General features: G+C 42.6%; 1 protein-coding gene across 1 annotated transcript in view; it reads right to left on the bottom strand.

Moving 5' to 3' along the window:
- Positions 1-3,601: 3,601 nt before the first annotated feature.
- The window catches only part of Creb5 (cAMP responsive element binding protein 5), a 312,730-nt gene continuing 299,033 nt past the window's right edge, over positions 3,602-17,298 (bottom strand). Inside the window, exons 8-10 of the mRNA XM_052173760.1 lie at positions 13,785-14,012; positions 6,354-6,462; positions 3,602-5,441 (exon numbers count right to left, since the gene is read on the bottom strand). Coding sequence (XP_052029720.1) covers positions 5,278-5,441; positions 6,354-6,462; positions 13,785-14,012 — 501 coding nt within the window. The 3' untranslated portion in view covers positions 3,602-5,277. The remainder of the gene's footprint in view (positions 5,442-6,353; positions 6,463-13,784; positions 14,013-17,298) is intronic.

Here is a 17,298-nt window from a genome sequence, read left to right as displayed (position 1 = left end):
TTAACTTGGTTTAAATATAGCAGTTGATTATTGATTCCTTTCTGATGATAAGCTTGGAAAGCCATCAGAGGGCCACTTAATCGTATCAATGTTTGAACAAATGCTGGCAATTTGGCTTTACCCTATCTTTAGTTTGCAGTTAAATAGGTTTTTCTTTTTCAAAAAATAGATGATTTATAAGGAAAAAAATATATAAACACTCTTTAAGCAATTTGGCTACAAGCATTACACCACTGAAAAATTCCACAAGGAATAGCAAGAGACTTTGAGCACACGGACATATTTCTATTGTCACAACATGATGAACTAGGCTGATTTCAAAAGTTCTATGTGTGTTTTGGTATCAGATGTTTACTTATAAATTTATTGCTCCTGTGTTCTCTGATCCTTCCTTAGACTGTAACTATAAAACAGAGGTGCTGTCTTTAATCATGCTACAAGGCAACATTGTATATTTGAGAACTGGGAATGGGAGGACAGGGCCACTGTTACATCAGCAGCCTTACAAAGACTACAGCTAGGACAACAGTGAAGTGTGCACCACGGCACATGAGAAGGTAAGTCTCCTGGTTTAGTCAGGACACTTTGGTTTGGAGGATGAGATAGAAAACTCGTAAGCGTAGCTTAGCTGCTGCCTCACACTCATTGCATGGTATAACCATTTTTTCAAAATAATTCTAGGAAGGAAGAGATCAAGAGGACAAACCATTTGTGTATTGGCTCTTCTTGGCATTCTTTAGCAAGCTTCACCAGGCTGTGAGGACTAGCCATGAGTGTGCACACATAACCTTGGCGTACATGTTCTGGAAGGCATCTGAAACGGTGCAGCAGAGACCTTCACACAACAGTGGTAAAGGGTGGAGCTGAGGCAAGCTGAGGGTCAAGACAGAGTTAGACAGAGGCAGAGAAACAGGCAGGGGTCAAAGAGGTAAAGTGCAACTTTAAAATATAAATTATTTTAAAAAGCAGAAAAGAGGTTCTAAATCACTGCTGTCGCATAGGCACGGTTTTTGCTGGGAAGGCGCTTCCCTTTCCTTTCTGATACAATGGGGGTGGGGTGGGGGTGGAGCTTAAAAGCTTAAAACTGCTGCACATAGTTCATCCATTGTTCGGGAGGAGTCAGGCAGCTCCAGCGAGCTGAGTGCTGCGAGTGCTGCAGGGTGATTTTGGAGATGGGCTGTGGGGAAGAGAAGCTGGGAGGAAGGCATTGTATGTGGAAAAGGAAAACCAAAGCTGCTCTGGTTCCCGTCACTGAAACCCTTTAGTTAAATTTGCTTCCTAAATGAAACAGCTTATGTGAGAAAAAAAAAAAAGAAGAAAAGAAATACGTGTTTGTTTGTTTAAAAAAACTTGCTCAGATTATAGATTAACTAAAACCTCACAGTAAACAAGCCTCAAAAGCTACACAAAGAACTAAGCACGGGCTTCCAGCAAATGATAGAGCCATCCAAGACCCTGAAAAATGGCGCCCTAGCGAGGGCAGGTTATTACGGACTAACTTTTCAAGACACATAGAGCCTACAGAAGAATACTGTTCAAATGGAATGTTTAAAATAACATTTATTAATAAATATCTTATACATTCTAAATTAATAGATTCCTGTTCAAATTTTGCTTTGGTCCTTGAATCCCACTGTACATACATACATATATATTTTCTTAGATGGTTTTGCTCAAAAGGAAGGACATTCTATTCTAACTGAAAGGCTAGTTTTATAGCAGTTACTGGTGCTTAAAAATAAGCCTGGCTAAGGGCTGATTTCTTTCTTTTTTTTTTTATTGAAGCTGGTTTATGATTTTAATGGCAAAATCTAAGCCACTCTAACTTGCATTACTAGCAGGTCACAGTCACCTGAACACTCCCCACTGACACATGTCTTGGACTACCCACTGCATTTTATTAATTGATTAGATAAGTTCCAAGGAGCATTGGCTGAGTAAGTCACCCCAATTCTTATGACACACACTTCAACAGCACACACACTATCGGTCACCTACAGGCTATTTTAATATGGCAACTTGCACACGATGATATGTGGGTGAAGAGCTGACTAGGGTCACTAACACCAGCAGACCAGAGCTAACTCGATATCTAGCTTTGAGATTAGTGTACTCACCCAGGGCTGGGACTGAGACCAGGAAGACTGTCTTCCTATCCTAGTATCACAGATTGAGACAGGTGTCTCTAAGAAGCATTAGTGTGCCGTGCCTTTCTCTTAGTGAGTGAGGATGTGTCCTAAGTTCCCAGCTCTCAGCATGTTAGGCAGGGAGGTACTGGAGAAGTGCCCAGGAGGCTGGCGGGGGACTTCAGAAGCAGATCCTGTGATAGTGGAGCCACACAGGAGTAAGAGAGGCAGTGTTACTAGAACTCTCCTTCCCTCCTTGGATGGGGGACTCTGAAGGCTTTTACCATGGAACTCCTGAAAGTCTCTATGGCTGACATTGGTAACTGGATGGGAGAATATAAATAAAATGAATTAAAGAGATGCTCTCTTAAATGGCTGGTGTATGGCAGACAGTGCAAGGGCCATTTCAGGTAGGCTCAGAGCTGGTGAAGGATAGACCTTTCTGTGGAATCTTGACTAGGGATAAACCAGGAAGTAGATTTCCCCAGAAGTTTTTCTCGGCTGACAGCAAGCTGGCCCTCTTATCGAGTCTATCCATGCTGCAAACAAACACACCTAAAGGCCTGCCCGTAACAAGAAGGCGGTTTATTCTAATTATATGTTGAGAAAGGTTTGCTGTGTGCGGTGGCTTGCCTACTTAGCATAAAAAACAGACATAATTGAGCTATAAATAATGCACATCAGTCAAGCTGTCGAGTCGCTGAATTAAGAAAACCCAGGCAAGTTCTTAACTGCAAAGGCTGTCCCTTGGACAGCTAAGTATTTCAGTTGAGAGGTGGGAGTGTCATAAACTAAAAATCATCATTTTAGTGGCTGGTCACTCTCTGGACATTGTGGTGTGGCTAGTGGATTAAAAAAAAATCATTTCTTCAAGTGCTATATATGCAGGCAGGAGGGAAGGGTCCTATTTACTCAACACAAGCTCTGTCCCACCAACTGGCCTCCTCCTCTTGACAGGAGCAGAGCACCGGCCTGATCTAAGGAAGGAATTTTGCAGAAAATGACCTTTGATTTCAAACCAGAGCTATGAATGTTAACTTCTTGCAAATCTAAGACGTACACATTTCTTAGCAAGTCAGTTAGGTTAAGCCATTTTGTTACTGCTGGAATTAAAAAAAAAACAAAACAATATTAACTCAATATTTAAAATACTTGAAAATGATGTGTTTCCCTAAAACACAATAGAAATTTCTGTTTGCTCCATCTTCTTTCTTCCCATTTCATTTTCCTTTTTTCTCTTATTATTTTTTTTCATTTGTTTTTGATTCTTAGGCCAGATACCCTTACACTTTACTGAAGTGCCAAACTTGTCTCGCAAAAGCACAGCATATATGAAAAAAATTGTTGATAAATATTGATTTTTAAAAGTAAGTTATTAGACAAAACTGAGAATAGTTATAAAAATCATGTATCAGAGCCCTCATATTTTCTTTTTTCCTCTAAAATAGATTTTTTTAAACTATAGTAAGCGAAAAAGTACATCCTTCCTTTACTGAACTCTTATAAAAGTGACGGCTTTTGTAAAATACTGTTCTTTTAAGACCTATACTGTTCATAGACACACACACACACACTCTCAGGCACACACCCCCATGTGCACACACACACATAGGTTAGGAGGTGAATTATTTGGGCAGAGATGAAACACCAGCATATGCCCAGACTGCTGGTGAGAAACATTAGCCCCTATTATTTGTGAAACACGATATTAGAACACCAGCGAAGTCGAATGGCTTGTTTCAAGGAGGCACAACTGTGGTTTGGGCTTGATCTGCTTTCCATAATGGGCAAGTCCAGGGACATTGCTGAAAATATAAATCAGAACTACTCAGATGAGCGCACCAGCCTGGCCACCTCCACGGGACCCGGTCAGCAGCCAAAGAGTCTGACTGTTCTGGCAGGCTGCGAGGACCCTGAGAAACGCTGGCCTCGCCGTCTCTCTGTTTCTCCAAGAGTGAGTTTGCTTTTGCCCACCAGAACAGCAAAGCTGGTTCCATAGGCTTAAGAAAAATAATAATAATAAATCTTAGGTTATTAGCAGCTGATGATTGAACAATGTAATCTGTGTAGTGAACAGAGCCCTTCTGAACTATTATATAGTGCATGGATTTTTCGACATTATAGACAGGCCATAGAAGTGAGCTGTAATTCGAGGGTGTGATGTTAGAGTCCACATCCTTATTTGAGTTTTCACAGTTGGGGCTTACAAAGTCCCTTTCCCTAGTGTCTCCACAGCTGGTATTCAACAGGGCTTCACCTATAACCAAACCACCTTTTATTTGCTCTGGTTATTAAAAACATTAAATCAGGCACATTAAACATCTCCTGGTTGCTATTTTGTGAAAGGCAAGAATTGAATGAACTCCAGCTGTGGGTAAAACTGTGGCTAGGTCCACAGTTTCAAGATTTGTTCTTTCTCTTCTTTAAACAGTATTTTTTTCTTAACATGCAAAGCTAAAGGGGAGAAAAGGGAACAGAAGAAAAAATAAAACCAAGAGTGAACGAGGCATCTGGAGAAAGGGAAATGGAGATGCATATTGGACGTCTAAGCAAGTGGACAATAGAGGAAGGAGAGGGCCTGAGATGCTTGGTGGCTTTCTTGGGATATCGATGGACCATAATTTCTTTTTTTTCTAGCAAGAGAAAAAAAATATTCAGGAAGGTCCATGTGTTTATCTGAGATTCTGGTGACATCACAGCACAAACTCAACATGAGTTATGACATCATGAGCTTCCCCACCCAGTTACTGTGTGGATCCATCTCGCTTGACATCTAAGTATACCTCATTTTGGCTAAAAGCTGTAGTTTAACAAGATTCATTGTTCCAGGCAAAGGGTTGGGCTGGTAAGAATGAAACCATGGCTATATACAGGAAAGGTTCTGTTTATAAACAAGAAACTGGTACCAGAAAATTGCAGAGAAGCACCAACGTGCTTCCCAAGCTGATAGATATTCATTGCATATCTCCCTTTTTTTCTTATATAACTAAGTATAAAAGACAACATTTCCATAATAACTATAAAAATGAAAGCCAGTCTTTGAAGGGCTGAGGCGTCTTCCAGGTCTGAGATAATTCTAAAAATGCCCTTTTGAGAAAGGTTGTACATCCTGCTATGGCTGTTCTCAAAGGCCAGGGTTGACCGATGCCTTTTAAAGGATAGGATTCAGGTCTGTTCTGTGAGTCGTGAGCTGACTGAGGGTGGAGCTCCCCACGACCTCGCTGACCGATGAGGATGTCGTGATGGTGTTATGCTGGATGACTTGCTGCTGAGAGCATGCTGGCACGGGGCTCGCGGGAGGGCTGCTCTCTGGACCTAGGAGAGAATACAGACACATGCACAAATATAGCTCTTTCTTGGGGGAGCTCCTCAGGAACAAATAGAAATGCTATTAGACATTAACTTAGGGTAGAGGAACTTCATACATTTTCTTCTGGAAGGTAACGCCAAAGTTGCATTTTTAAACCGAGGTCACCAAGCTAAGCCTCCCAGGTTCATAGCTATGGGAAAAGCCAGACTTTTCCATTAGTGAGATGACCCCGTAAAATGCATTTAATCAAGCCTTGGAGTGTGAATTCCCCAGTCTTGGAATTCCAGATAGCGGTTTGCATATTAAATGTGGAAAAAATACTCACATGTGGTGGGAGAATCTGTGTTGCTCAATCTAAAAAATTATTTGAAAACAAATTGACCTTCAGCCACGATTCACTGTTCCTCCTGCCTTCCCTTATTCATCTAGCGTTTAGTCTACTACCATTGCAAATGCAGAAAGTGGAGCCAGGGAGGAGGGGCCCCACATTGCTTTCTGAAAAGAACAGGGGGAGCCCAGGAGCTTTGCAGCCTGGTGGGCAATACACAGCATCTCCTGAGACACTAGAGGCAAGTGATACAGCCAGTGCTGCCTCCCAGCGTGCAGATTCCTCCGGAGGATGAGCAGGCCTCTAGTATCCGGACCCCCCACAGACTCGTTTCTTCCTGGCCACAAAGCTGGAATCTGGTAATGTAAAGCCAGGGAAAGTAAGGCCAGACAATATCAGGGACCACTGGGCATGGTTTTGGAAAGAGGTCAGGAAAGATGGCTTCCCCTGGTAGAAGCATCTGGAATCTCTCAGTAATTCTCGAGTATCTCCCTGGGTGTGCAACCTATGCTGTTTTTTTTCCCTTACAATAAAATTCAGTGCAAAATGAGAGGCAAGTTTTCTTCTAAAGAACGAAAAAGAGACTTACTTAAATACCCTTGAGATTCTTTCTGCATGGCTGTTATTGGACAGTCTTTATGTGTTAACAACAGCTGCTTCAGCTGGGCCACCTCATTCTTCAACATGGACACTTCATTCTGGGAAGACATAATAAAATTTTGTTGAGAAGACCAAAGAATTAGCAAACACAAAGTCCATCCATCTGCTTTCAATAGCAGAATTATCAAGCTTTAATGATTGTGTTCAAAAGACATTAAGAAAGTTATTTAGAGGGACTGATCTGAATTGTGTAGTTTTCATTCCATTTGACCCTCCTATTTGGTAGGGGTCTTTTGAAGAGACCAAAGTTTAACTCAAGAACTGAACCTCCACTTAAAGAATAGACCATATCCTTTAAGTGATGGGCTCTGGGACCAGGTAATATAGCTGAGGTCCCATGCTTCACTGATCATGTGACCTGAGATAGATGTGACCATGTATTATCTAACACAATTTGGTTAACCTCCACCAACCTCATTTATAGCATTTAGAAGATGGAGTCAGAAACAGTACAATGTACAATGAACTTGGTGACACCTATCATAAAAACGTATCCAAGTAGAAATCACCTAGAGAGGAAAGTTCCTAGAAGTCTAGATGTTACTTTGATGAATATCTCCCACTTGCAAATGCATTTGGAACATTGGATAAACTCACACCAAATAGCATTGCTAATAAAGTAACAAATGTCTCATCTGCAAAAGCTTTCCCCATTATCCTTCAAACCACAAAATAGTGATAATAGTGAGACATTCTCCTAAACATGAATAAATCACTTAATGGTACAGGAAAATTGCTCTTAAATCTGAGAGCATTCATGTAAGCAAATAGTACTTTCCACTTTCCAGCAAGTAGGATTGATAAGCAGCCAGCCAAGGTCCAAAGTGACTTTTCACAATTCAGGACAACTTTATTTTACAGGGAAATTCACATCAGCCTTCAACCAACTCCTCTTTGAACTTTAACTGAATTATGTTGCTTATATAACATTCTTTGTTTCCCCACACCAAGTTCTCCTATTTTTAAAATAGTATATATGAGAACTTTGCCTTTAAACCATTATATATCTTTAAATATCTGCTTAAAAATAAAATAAAACCACTCAAGCTGGAACAGAGAATTGTGGCGTGTGTATGTTTGGGCATGCAGACAGCAAGATGAAATGTCCTGACACTTGCATCCTGCAGCACTGATGCTTTTCTGAACAGGCCATTCCAGACACCCTAGCAAACCTGGCAGCTGCAGATAATGTAGACGAAACATAGAGGCCATCACAGAGAACCCACACTGTGTCTACTGTGACCCAGGAAACAACTAGCAATGTAGAAAAACCAAACTTGGGGGTTGGTGAGATGACTCAAAGGGTAAAGGTGCGTGCCACTGATGACTGGAGGTCAATCCTCCCTAGACTCTACATGGTAGAAAGAGAGAATCAGCTTCTATAAGTTATCTTCTGATTTCAACATGTAACATGACACATGCATACCCCACCACAACCAAGCAACCAAGCAACCAACCAAGCAACCAACCAACCAAGTAATGTAATTTTAAAATCAACAAACAAAACCAAACTGGGTTATTTTGCTTTCTTAACAATTCTTGAATTAAAAACCAATCATTTTAGAGGTCTGGTGGCCATTTTGGAGGTGGTGACTTTAGGTTCCATTTCTTCCTCCACTGTGTCCTGGCAGAGGCTGTGTCTAGGCAGCACTTGAAACTCTTGGCAGGATGTGCTCATTGGTTATCTTTTGAAACACTAGTACTGCTACTCACTAGCTCTCCAACATTACTGGGAGCACATCCCAAACTCTTCCACAATACACTTTTTACTTCCACAAAACAATTTTACTATAAAACAGCATAAACATTCATGCCTATCAATAAAGCACTATCAAACATGTGAGAGCATCATTTTTTCTACAAATAGCAAAATACTTTGTTAATAAACCAATAAGCTGCAAGTAGGGAAACTAAGGTCTTGAGTGGTGTGAAGTTCTGTAAGGACGTAAGAATCAGGACTAAAGAGATGGCTTGGGGGTTGAGAGCACTTGCTGTTCTTGCAGAGGACCTGATTTGGGTTTCTAGCACCCACACAGCTCACAACCATCTATAGCTCTAGTTCCAGAGGATTTAACAATGTCCTCCACAGTCTTTGCAGGAACTAAGCATGTACATAGTGCATATACACACATGTAGGGAAAACATTCATATATATATATATATATATATACATATAATCTAAAAATATGCAACACTTTAAAAACAGACCAGTGTTTAAGGATATACTTGAATATGCACATATTACTGGCATCAGTAATTAATTGTGTTATTAGGTCATGTCATGGTTGAGAAGTGAATACCAGTTAGTAACACTAACAGAGAGGAGCAAGCAGCCCCTGAATTGAATACACAGTGCTCAGATGCAGTGGGGAAGAAGCAACGGCCCAATAGCCTTGAAATTCATGCACAGGAAGTTCACAGGAAAAAGGAAAAGCAGCTTGCTCCTAGGGTTGAGAATAACCATGGGGGCTGAAGGCGTGGCCCAATGGTATAGTGCTTGCCTAGTATGGACAAAGGCCTGGGCTACATCCCCAGAATTGCAAATCAAACTCAATGACACCATTACTAATGACAGTGGTTGGGGCTGACTTTCCAGATCATTCCACTGAAGTTGAAAACAAGATGGCTAGACTAGTTCTTCCCAGGAAGACAGCTTTGCATTCTATAGAGGTTTTGTGCTGCCTTTTATAGCGCTCCAATCACCTAGCTATCTAATGAAGGAAGTGATCCTGAACTATTTTTGTACGTGAACTGCCCTGGGCATTCCCACAGATGCTGATACTCCAGGCCTTGTGTCTCCTGAGGAAGCCAACTCCAGCATCTTACCAGTGCAAATCACAGTGCACTAACCACAGTCTCATTTCAGTGAGAACAAAACCTGTACTCCACATACGCACTTGTATTGAGAAAGAGTTTCAGAAACCTTCACTGGATGTCACAAGGACCCTTAACTTGACAAAAGTCAAGAAGCAAAGTCCTAGAAAAAGGAGATAAGATGGATGCTCTACACAGACATGACATCTACGGATTCCACATTCAAAGAAGACAGAAGCAGGAAACACACAAACACTAGACTGGCTTCTAGTCAAATCTTTTTAAGGTAAGAAGATTAGAATCACCTTGAATTTGTTTTTGTAAGAGAAAAACCAGATAGCGAATATTTAAAAAAAAAAAAAAATACACGAGAGGAGTCAGATTTGGCCTGGACGTTCAGCAGGGAAATAAAAGTCCTGACCGTGGGTGGCATTTCCTCACTTTAGCAACTGAGGAAAAACCACCTTTGAGGTTATAACCTCCTTTGTTGGTTGTAACACCACTTCTAGGTGCTCAGATATAGTTAAAAATAGAAGTATAACTAATAAACACACACTCTCTGACTGAAGTCAATCCTTTCCTTTTTCAGTTGTGGAGTGACTTTGGGGTTGCTGTTCTAAAAGCAGTTAGCTATTTAGATAATGATGTTAAGAGGGGGGTCCTGTCACAGTGATGTGTTTTTAAATCCATAAATCTGCCTGGGGGATCACATGGAGGTGTTCCACACTGCAAGAGCATCCTTCAAACAGCACGTTCAGAATTCCCTGACAGGCACATTTACAGCTTGGGGCTTTGGTGATGTCGTTTTGTTATATGACAAACTCACAATACTTTTTTTTTTTTGGTATAAGCTGGAGTTTGTGCCAAAAACATAATTATCACAAAGTGCCCAGAATCCCACTGCTTTTTCAGATTAACTGAGGGCAGGTTTGGTCCCTCAGAAACAAAGGACTTTCAATTTGTCAAGCAACAGTTTCCATCTGGCCTACTCCCTTGCCAAGTCCCAGACCTGGGTTCGTGTGTCTAAAATTTCAGCATCAACTTAGACCATGTGTCTCTGCACTAAAAAGGAAAAGCAATTACTTTAGTGGGTGACCAGATGATTTCCATATCCCCGCTGAATGCAAGCAACCTAGGAGCACCACATCAACAGAGATCTGTCACTGCAGCAGGAGGAGACAGACTCCTTTGGTTCACTGGTGTCATAGAATGAAAGATGTCGAAGCAGTGGCTTAGGGCACGGGCGATTTGCCCCCGTCCCTGGTCTGATACTTACTAGTTGTACGCCATTTGGGCTGACTTCTTATCTCTCCAAACCTCAGTTTCTCCATATTGCAAAAATGTCAGATTGGGCATTTTTTGAAATTTCTCTAAATACTATACCTGTGATGACCTCTTAGGCAGAAATTTTCTGTGAAGCAAAGACTGGGGTCTGCCTTTTATTTTCTTGGGTCTTGTTTTTCCAATTAGAAACTCTGTGGAAGCCTAGCTGTAAGGTTCTGTTCTGGAAAACAACTCAGAAGTGGCGTCTGGCCACTCAGACCTTGGAGATTCCATTTGGCTGGAGTTAGTTTGCCTAGCACCTTCTATTTATGTTTACTTAAAACTTGGCTCATGGAACCAGTCTCAAGAAAGACACCTTTTCTTTTGACATTGAGAGGAAAGGGTCACTCAAAGGTAGCCGAGACTGCGACATCCTCTCCTTCATCACAGGGAATGGTCCACAGTACACAATATAACAGAGACCATGGCACTACTGTACCCCTCTGGTCCCTTTGTAGCAAGCAGTGGCTAAAAACATCAGTAAGTGGCATTTCAGAGATCCCCCCCCTCCTGCTGCCCCTGTAGATCTTTTGTAGCCAAAAGATACCAGTGTCTACTGCATAGACTTGCTAAGGCTGGTATTTTTTTATCCTAGTTTTTAAGACTTAGTACCTCTTTTTCTTGGCTGTCTTAGCTCTAAAATATTAAATGCATTAAATGCTCTCTCTCTCTCTCTCTCTCCTCTCTCTCTCTCTCTCCTCTCTCTCTCCCCCTCTCTCTCCCTTTCTCTCTCCCTCTCTCTTCCCCCCCCCCCCACCTCTCTCTCACACACACACAGAGTGAATTAGTGTCTAGTAAAGGGTAAATGTACTTTGTACGTTTCTTGAAAGCAGTCATAAATAAGTGTATGCCAAGCCACAGACACATCTGACCTTAAACTCAAGGGCATCTTTCTGCGTGGCTCTGTGCTGTGACTCTTCTCCGCAAAGATCCTGGAGTAAATCTGTAAGGACTCATTTTAATTCAGCCTGATTTAAAGTTTTGTGTCTGACCTGTGTCTGCTGGCTATCCACGGCTCCATTTTAAAGAACTTGCACTCAACCAAAGCTGATGTTTCGCACTGCCACAAGCTCTGCTCCAGTCAGGGGGCCAGTGGTAATGTCTGGAGACACTGTGGTTGTCACAACTGAGGGAAGGGTTTTAGCCTGATTCTGATATAGAAAAGCCAAAGATGCTGTGAAACAGCCTTGATTACACAGCGTGCAACAAAGATTTCCAGAGTCAGTAGAGACTAAATTGGAAACTCCAATGGGTTTCCACTATCCTCCTGTGGGTCTCAGAATTGTCAGAATTTTCTACTTCAATGTTGCTCAGCCAATGTCCTAATGTGTGCTGGGTCAGCCCAGCCCAGAGCTTTCACTTTTTTTTTTAACAAGTTTGCATAACATACGTTGTTTTGTTTTTTTTTTTAATGTATTTATATGTGTGTATGTCTGGGTAAATACAAGGTACCCATGGAGGCTAGAAGAGAGTGTCAGAGGCCCTGGAACTGCAGGCATAGGTAGACATGAACCCCTCTGTATGGATGCTGGGAACCAAAAGGTCCTCTGTAAGAGCAGCAAGTACTCTTAACTGCTAAGTCATTTCTCCATCCCCCAATAACATTTTAAACACGTGTCAAAGTGAAACTGTATCCATGAACGCTAAAATGCTTATGCGCATTCCTGTTGAAGGTTTCTCACGGACTCCTCTGCCCTGTCTGAGCACAGCAATGGCTTTCAAAGCGTTTAGCTCCAGACACTGCTTTGTGGTTTGCCTCTGCAATCAAAGCCTTACCAAGTTGGTCAGACATCCAGTCTGTAGACACTCTAGACATAGAGAATTCATTCAATGATTCAAAAGAGTGCAGGTCCTAGGCTAGAACAGGGAATAGCCAACAGGATGGGGAAGTGGTGAGACACTGTCCCAATCTATGTGCATGAACCATTATATGACCTTATTTTTATGTAAGCTGCACACTTTCTAACTTCATCTTGTCTATCACAAAAAGAGTGATAAATTTAGATGTGGGGGGAGATGATTTCCTGTAAGTTATGAAATTCAGTCCATAGATACACTAATCTTCCTTTTTATGCTTTTGATTTGTACACTGGATGCCACGAATCCTGTCCATTTGATGTAACTCACAATGCAAAGACATCCCACGTGCTCCTTTGAAAGGGTGCACAGATGGCTGGGAATGGAGCTCAGGTGGCAAAGTGGCTGCCTAGCATTAGGGAAGCCATGATCCCCAGCACCACATAAAACTGAGCAGTGATGTCACATGCCTACAATGCCTACATTCTCCAACTAGAGGCATGGGCATCAGAGGTTCAAAGTCACCCTTAGATACATAGCAAGTTCAAAACCAGTGGTGGCCATACCCTGTCTAAAATAAAGTAAAATAAAATAAAATCTGCTGTAAATATTCTGAGACCAGACTGGTGATACTATCAATTTCTAAGGTGTACAGTCTATTTCGGTCAACTTACCCCCTTCCTTATGCCCACAGCTCAACTCTGAGAGGAGCTGGTTTGATTTACCTGGCATTTTCTTGGGAGAACCTTCCTGATGTTAGGACAAATACCTTGAATGGCATCACTGGTGAGCTGAGTTCCCCCCAGAAACCCAGAAAATTAGTTTCTCTCCTCTTCGCCCAGGACAATCCCAGAAACAGCTTCTTTAAAGATGTTCCTAGCTAAGCCACCCCTGGAAAGCAAAAACCACACAAGATTCCAACCTTGCTGAGGTTGGACTTGAGATAGAAGTGGGTATTTGCTTTTAGAACAAACAAACCTAACACAATGCCAAGACATAAAATATTTTTTCCATTAAAAATAAAAATATAGACAGTTGGGTGTATGCCTGGTGCCCACACTAGATGGTTTCCAGATGCCTTCTGTGCCAGGGACCATGCTAACTGCACTGTGGACATCGGTTCACATTTTACCTCCAACTCTGTAAAGTTGTTCCCTAATTATAGATGAGGAAGCAGACAGCCAGACCGCTTACACACAGCCAGAAGCCACCAAAACAAGAAATAAAGCCCTGCTTCTGTGCTTTTGCCCATGTGTCCCTCATCTCTTGTCCGAGGACTGATGGTACCAAACTACTTAATGATGCTGGATGAGAGGGCCTGGGGTTCCTCTGAGGCCAGGTGTGTGGTAGGAAGCTTGGGTCAACAAGCCTCAGGACAGGAAATGCCAGCTGTGAGGAGGCCTGGGGAAGGGATGGGAGCCCGCACCTGAAGCTGCATGTTTGTCTGGGTGAGCTCTTCAGCTTTCTTTTCCAGTGACATCACCCAGACCTTCCTCTTCTGTCTGCAGCGGGTGGCGGCGGCCCGGTTCCTTTCCAGAAATTTCCTCCGCCTCTCATCCGGGTCCTCATCCACCACCCTTCGCCGGCGTCCCCCCGTGGGCTGGGGCGGTTGTATTGTCTGGGTTGGCTGCATCTGTTGTGTGGCTGGTGAAACCTGAGGGGAAGGAGAGGGAGGAAGTGAGTGATGGAGGACTAGGAAGGACACCTTGGGTCAGGAAGACTCCCAAGCCAGCGGTAAGAGAGCAAAGCTCAGGAAGCCAGCTGCTTTTTCATAAGCCCGTTCTCAGGGAATGAGCTTAGCAATGAAATCACACTTGTGAGAGCAAGAGACCTTGAGCTGCGGTCCGTGTGTTTGGGCGGATGATACAAGCCGGCGAATTTTCCCCTGCAGGACATTTGTAGAATCATGGAGGTGGTGCTGGGTGTTGAAGGGGGGGGGGTAGCATTTCTTTCTCCTTCAGGGATTAAAAATGTTTTATTTAAGATGCTTTAAAGAGCATTACGTTGGTAGTGGACAGCTATGGGGTTGAAACAGGTAAGGTCAAGGCTATTGCCATAATAGTTTTGATTTGTTTTGTTTTTGTTTTTCACAGAAAAACTGTATGGTTGATTGTGGGCTCTGATAACTTCCAAATGGTGGGACACTGCCACGCTGAACTCTTCTAGAAGAGGAGCTGGGGTGCTCTTTCCTGTTCCCTCTACAGACTACAGATGGTGTGGTCTGCTCCGTCCTCAGGGCACTGATTAAGGAGGAGGGAGTCTTCAGAGAGTTTTGTAGTGACTGTGAGCCAGGCCTTGGACAGCTAGCAAGTGTTGTCAGCAATCCTCTCTGTTACACACGTTATCAGTGAGACAGTGAGGACAGGTTGCCTAGCACATACCTACATTATAAGGAAATCCTAGGAGTGGTCACATACTTTATTAAAAAGTTTTACTAAGCTTGTAGACTCCTTGTAAGGCTTATGTGGGACTCCACAACACAGAAAGGTTAGAGACCCCCACACAGACAGCTTTATTTCCCTCTAAGAGGCAGACACACAGTCCCTTGTGAAATTTCTATGGCTCCCTCTTTATATGTCTGGACACCTAATGCTCTAGCTAATGCCCTTCACTCCTGCCCCCCTCTCCTGTCTCTCAGTCACCCAGGTTTACAGTTGTAATACCTATAAAGTTGCTTTACAAGAGACATTTAACCTACAGAAATAACAGGGAAAAAGTTTTCAAAAGCTAAGCTCAAACCCCTTTTCTAGCACATTCAAACACCGTGATTAAAATCAATCAGAATGACCGTAATTGCACCAATAGTGGCTTCGGGTTGACGTCAGTTGAATGATGATGATATATTTCAGTCCTAAACTCTTGTCAAACCTTCTATGACTAACTGTAAAAGAATTGGGCTCAGGAGGTCGGTCGGACTGCATCTCAGTAATTTTATCTAAAGAAAAGACATTTTCTGAAGCTCTTTATTGACAATTCCTTTCCACCCAATCACAGTGGGATAGCAAAATAAATTAATTTTCTAAGGTCTTACTCACTGGGGTGGCTGGTGATGACATAATCTTTGCCATTGGCCAAGTTGTAGCAAAGTTTCATTTCAGATGCTAACCTCTGAGCCAACTCCTGCAGAACCAGACAGTAGGGCAAGCACATTGGCTTTTGCCACGAGCTGTTTTCACTGTCTTTTTAAAATTTTTATTTTATTTTTTTTTTGTGAGATCTCTTCCTACCAGTCCTATACAAGATGAATTTAAGCCAAATTGGATTTTATTCCTTACAGGACTTCTGAATGCCATGTCTTGCTCCCCTAACTTTAATCCGCCTTACACTCAGATGACTATCCTGTACCTTCGTCCTGTGTGCTGAGTTCAGGCCCAGTGTAGGTCCAGGGCTTGGGCTGGGGCAATAGCAGCTAAGAAATATTGTTTGTGAGCTTCAAGCATCACCAGGATTCTGAACTCACACCTAAATTGTGTAGGAAAATTGCAAAAAGCTGGCAGAATTTGAAGCTACAACCTAGAACTAGAACCTGTATCCCTGGTAATTGCCATGACTTTTATGCACAAGGTGAAGCCTCTTGGCAGGATTTGTTTTGCAAATTTTGACCAAAAAATAATGAATGGCAATCTGAAGAAAACAGAATTTGTCCCAAATTAACTTAGACTCTCAGATTTAGAAGGACCTCCTGAGATCTCTGTATCTCTTGTACAGACTATCATACAATTAAAGAAACTTAACAGGATCTTGTCAGTAATCAGTCATGTGCATATAACCTAAGCATGGTAATTTAGAATACTGACTAAATGATCCACAGATATGGAGTCTTTCTTTCCTAGAATAAGGTTTAAAAGAGAAAATCTAGGTGTAGCTAATTATAATAGCAATTAGCTAATTGCATATACAATTGGGCACTTACTGACTTGAAACAGGGCAATTGGTTAATTGGCACTTAGCTAATGAATGGTTTTCATATTTATAAAACTGTTAACTCGTCTCTGAAAGAACTTGTCCAGAAAGGTGCCCAAACCTTGACACGTCAGGAATGAACTCAGGGTGGACAGACTGCCTCTGAGGTGGCTTTTCTTTCTCCTTTTTGATGCATGTCCCAGTCCAACAGATGGCTAAAATGTGCTCAGGGGAATGTTTTATTTCTCAACTACCTGCTAAACTTCTTTCAAATTGTTTGAGTTTAGAATGGATCCTGGCTGGCATGTTTTAGAAACCTTTACAGACCCTCGGTGACTTCACATTCATGAAGGCCTATTAATTAATCGGTATCACTGCTTTGCTGACTGGGAAGCTGTGGGTTAATCTCTCTCTCTGACCACAGTCACCAAAGATAGTCGAGGACAGAACTGTTTCACTGCACAGCTCAACTCTTCTTGCTTTCTAGCACCGCTAAGGATCTTTGCAAACATAAATTAACCTAAGGGACAGGCTTTGCCACCTGCGGCTGTCCCCACCTCTACTACCTTTCCTGGCTTGGGTTTCATTTTTTTTTTAGGGCAGGGAGTTCCAGAGCTCAAAGCAATGCCTGGTCTCAGAGCTTGGCTCCAGAGGCAGAAAGCAAAGGAGAGAGCTAATAAACATTCCTTGGCAGGCCTTAGTGAGCGCCCGATGCCATTCCCACTGGGCAGTGTGAAGTGGCTGGAGGGGACTGGTGAAAGTCATCCTACTCGAAGCCCCAAAGTGACCAGGGCTCACCACACTCTTGGACATGTCCTTTGAGTCCTGTACAAGGGCCTTGCTTGTCTTCTTAGCCGGTGTGACATAACGTCTGCCTGGTCCCCCAACTCTCTTTAAGTGCACTCTGCTTGTCCTCTTCCTGACTGGCCGTGGTGACTCTCTACCCCTGGGATTTGACCTTTCTCTTGGGCTGGTCATCTGCAGAGCTTGGCTGCCTCTCTGCTTCCTCCAAGATGCTGCGCACTCGAGGATGAGTC

Source organism: Apodemus sylvaticus, chromosome 2 (genome assembly GCF_947179515.1).
Source record: "Apodemus sylvaticus chromosome 2, mApoSyl1.1, whole genome shotgun sequence".
In the NCBI taxonomy this organism is placed as follows: domain Eukaryota; kingdom Metazoa; phylum Chordata; class Mammalia; order Rodentia; family Muridae; genus Apodemus; species Apodemus sylvaticus.
Note: the sequence above shows the minus strand (reverse complement) of the source record. Positions and strands in the feature narration are given on the sequence as shown.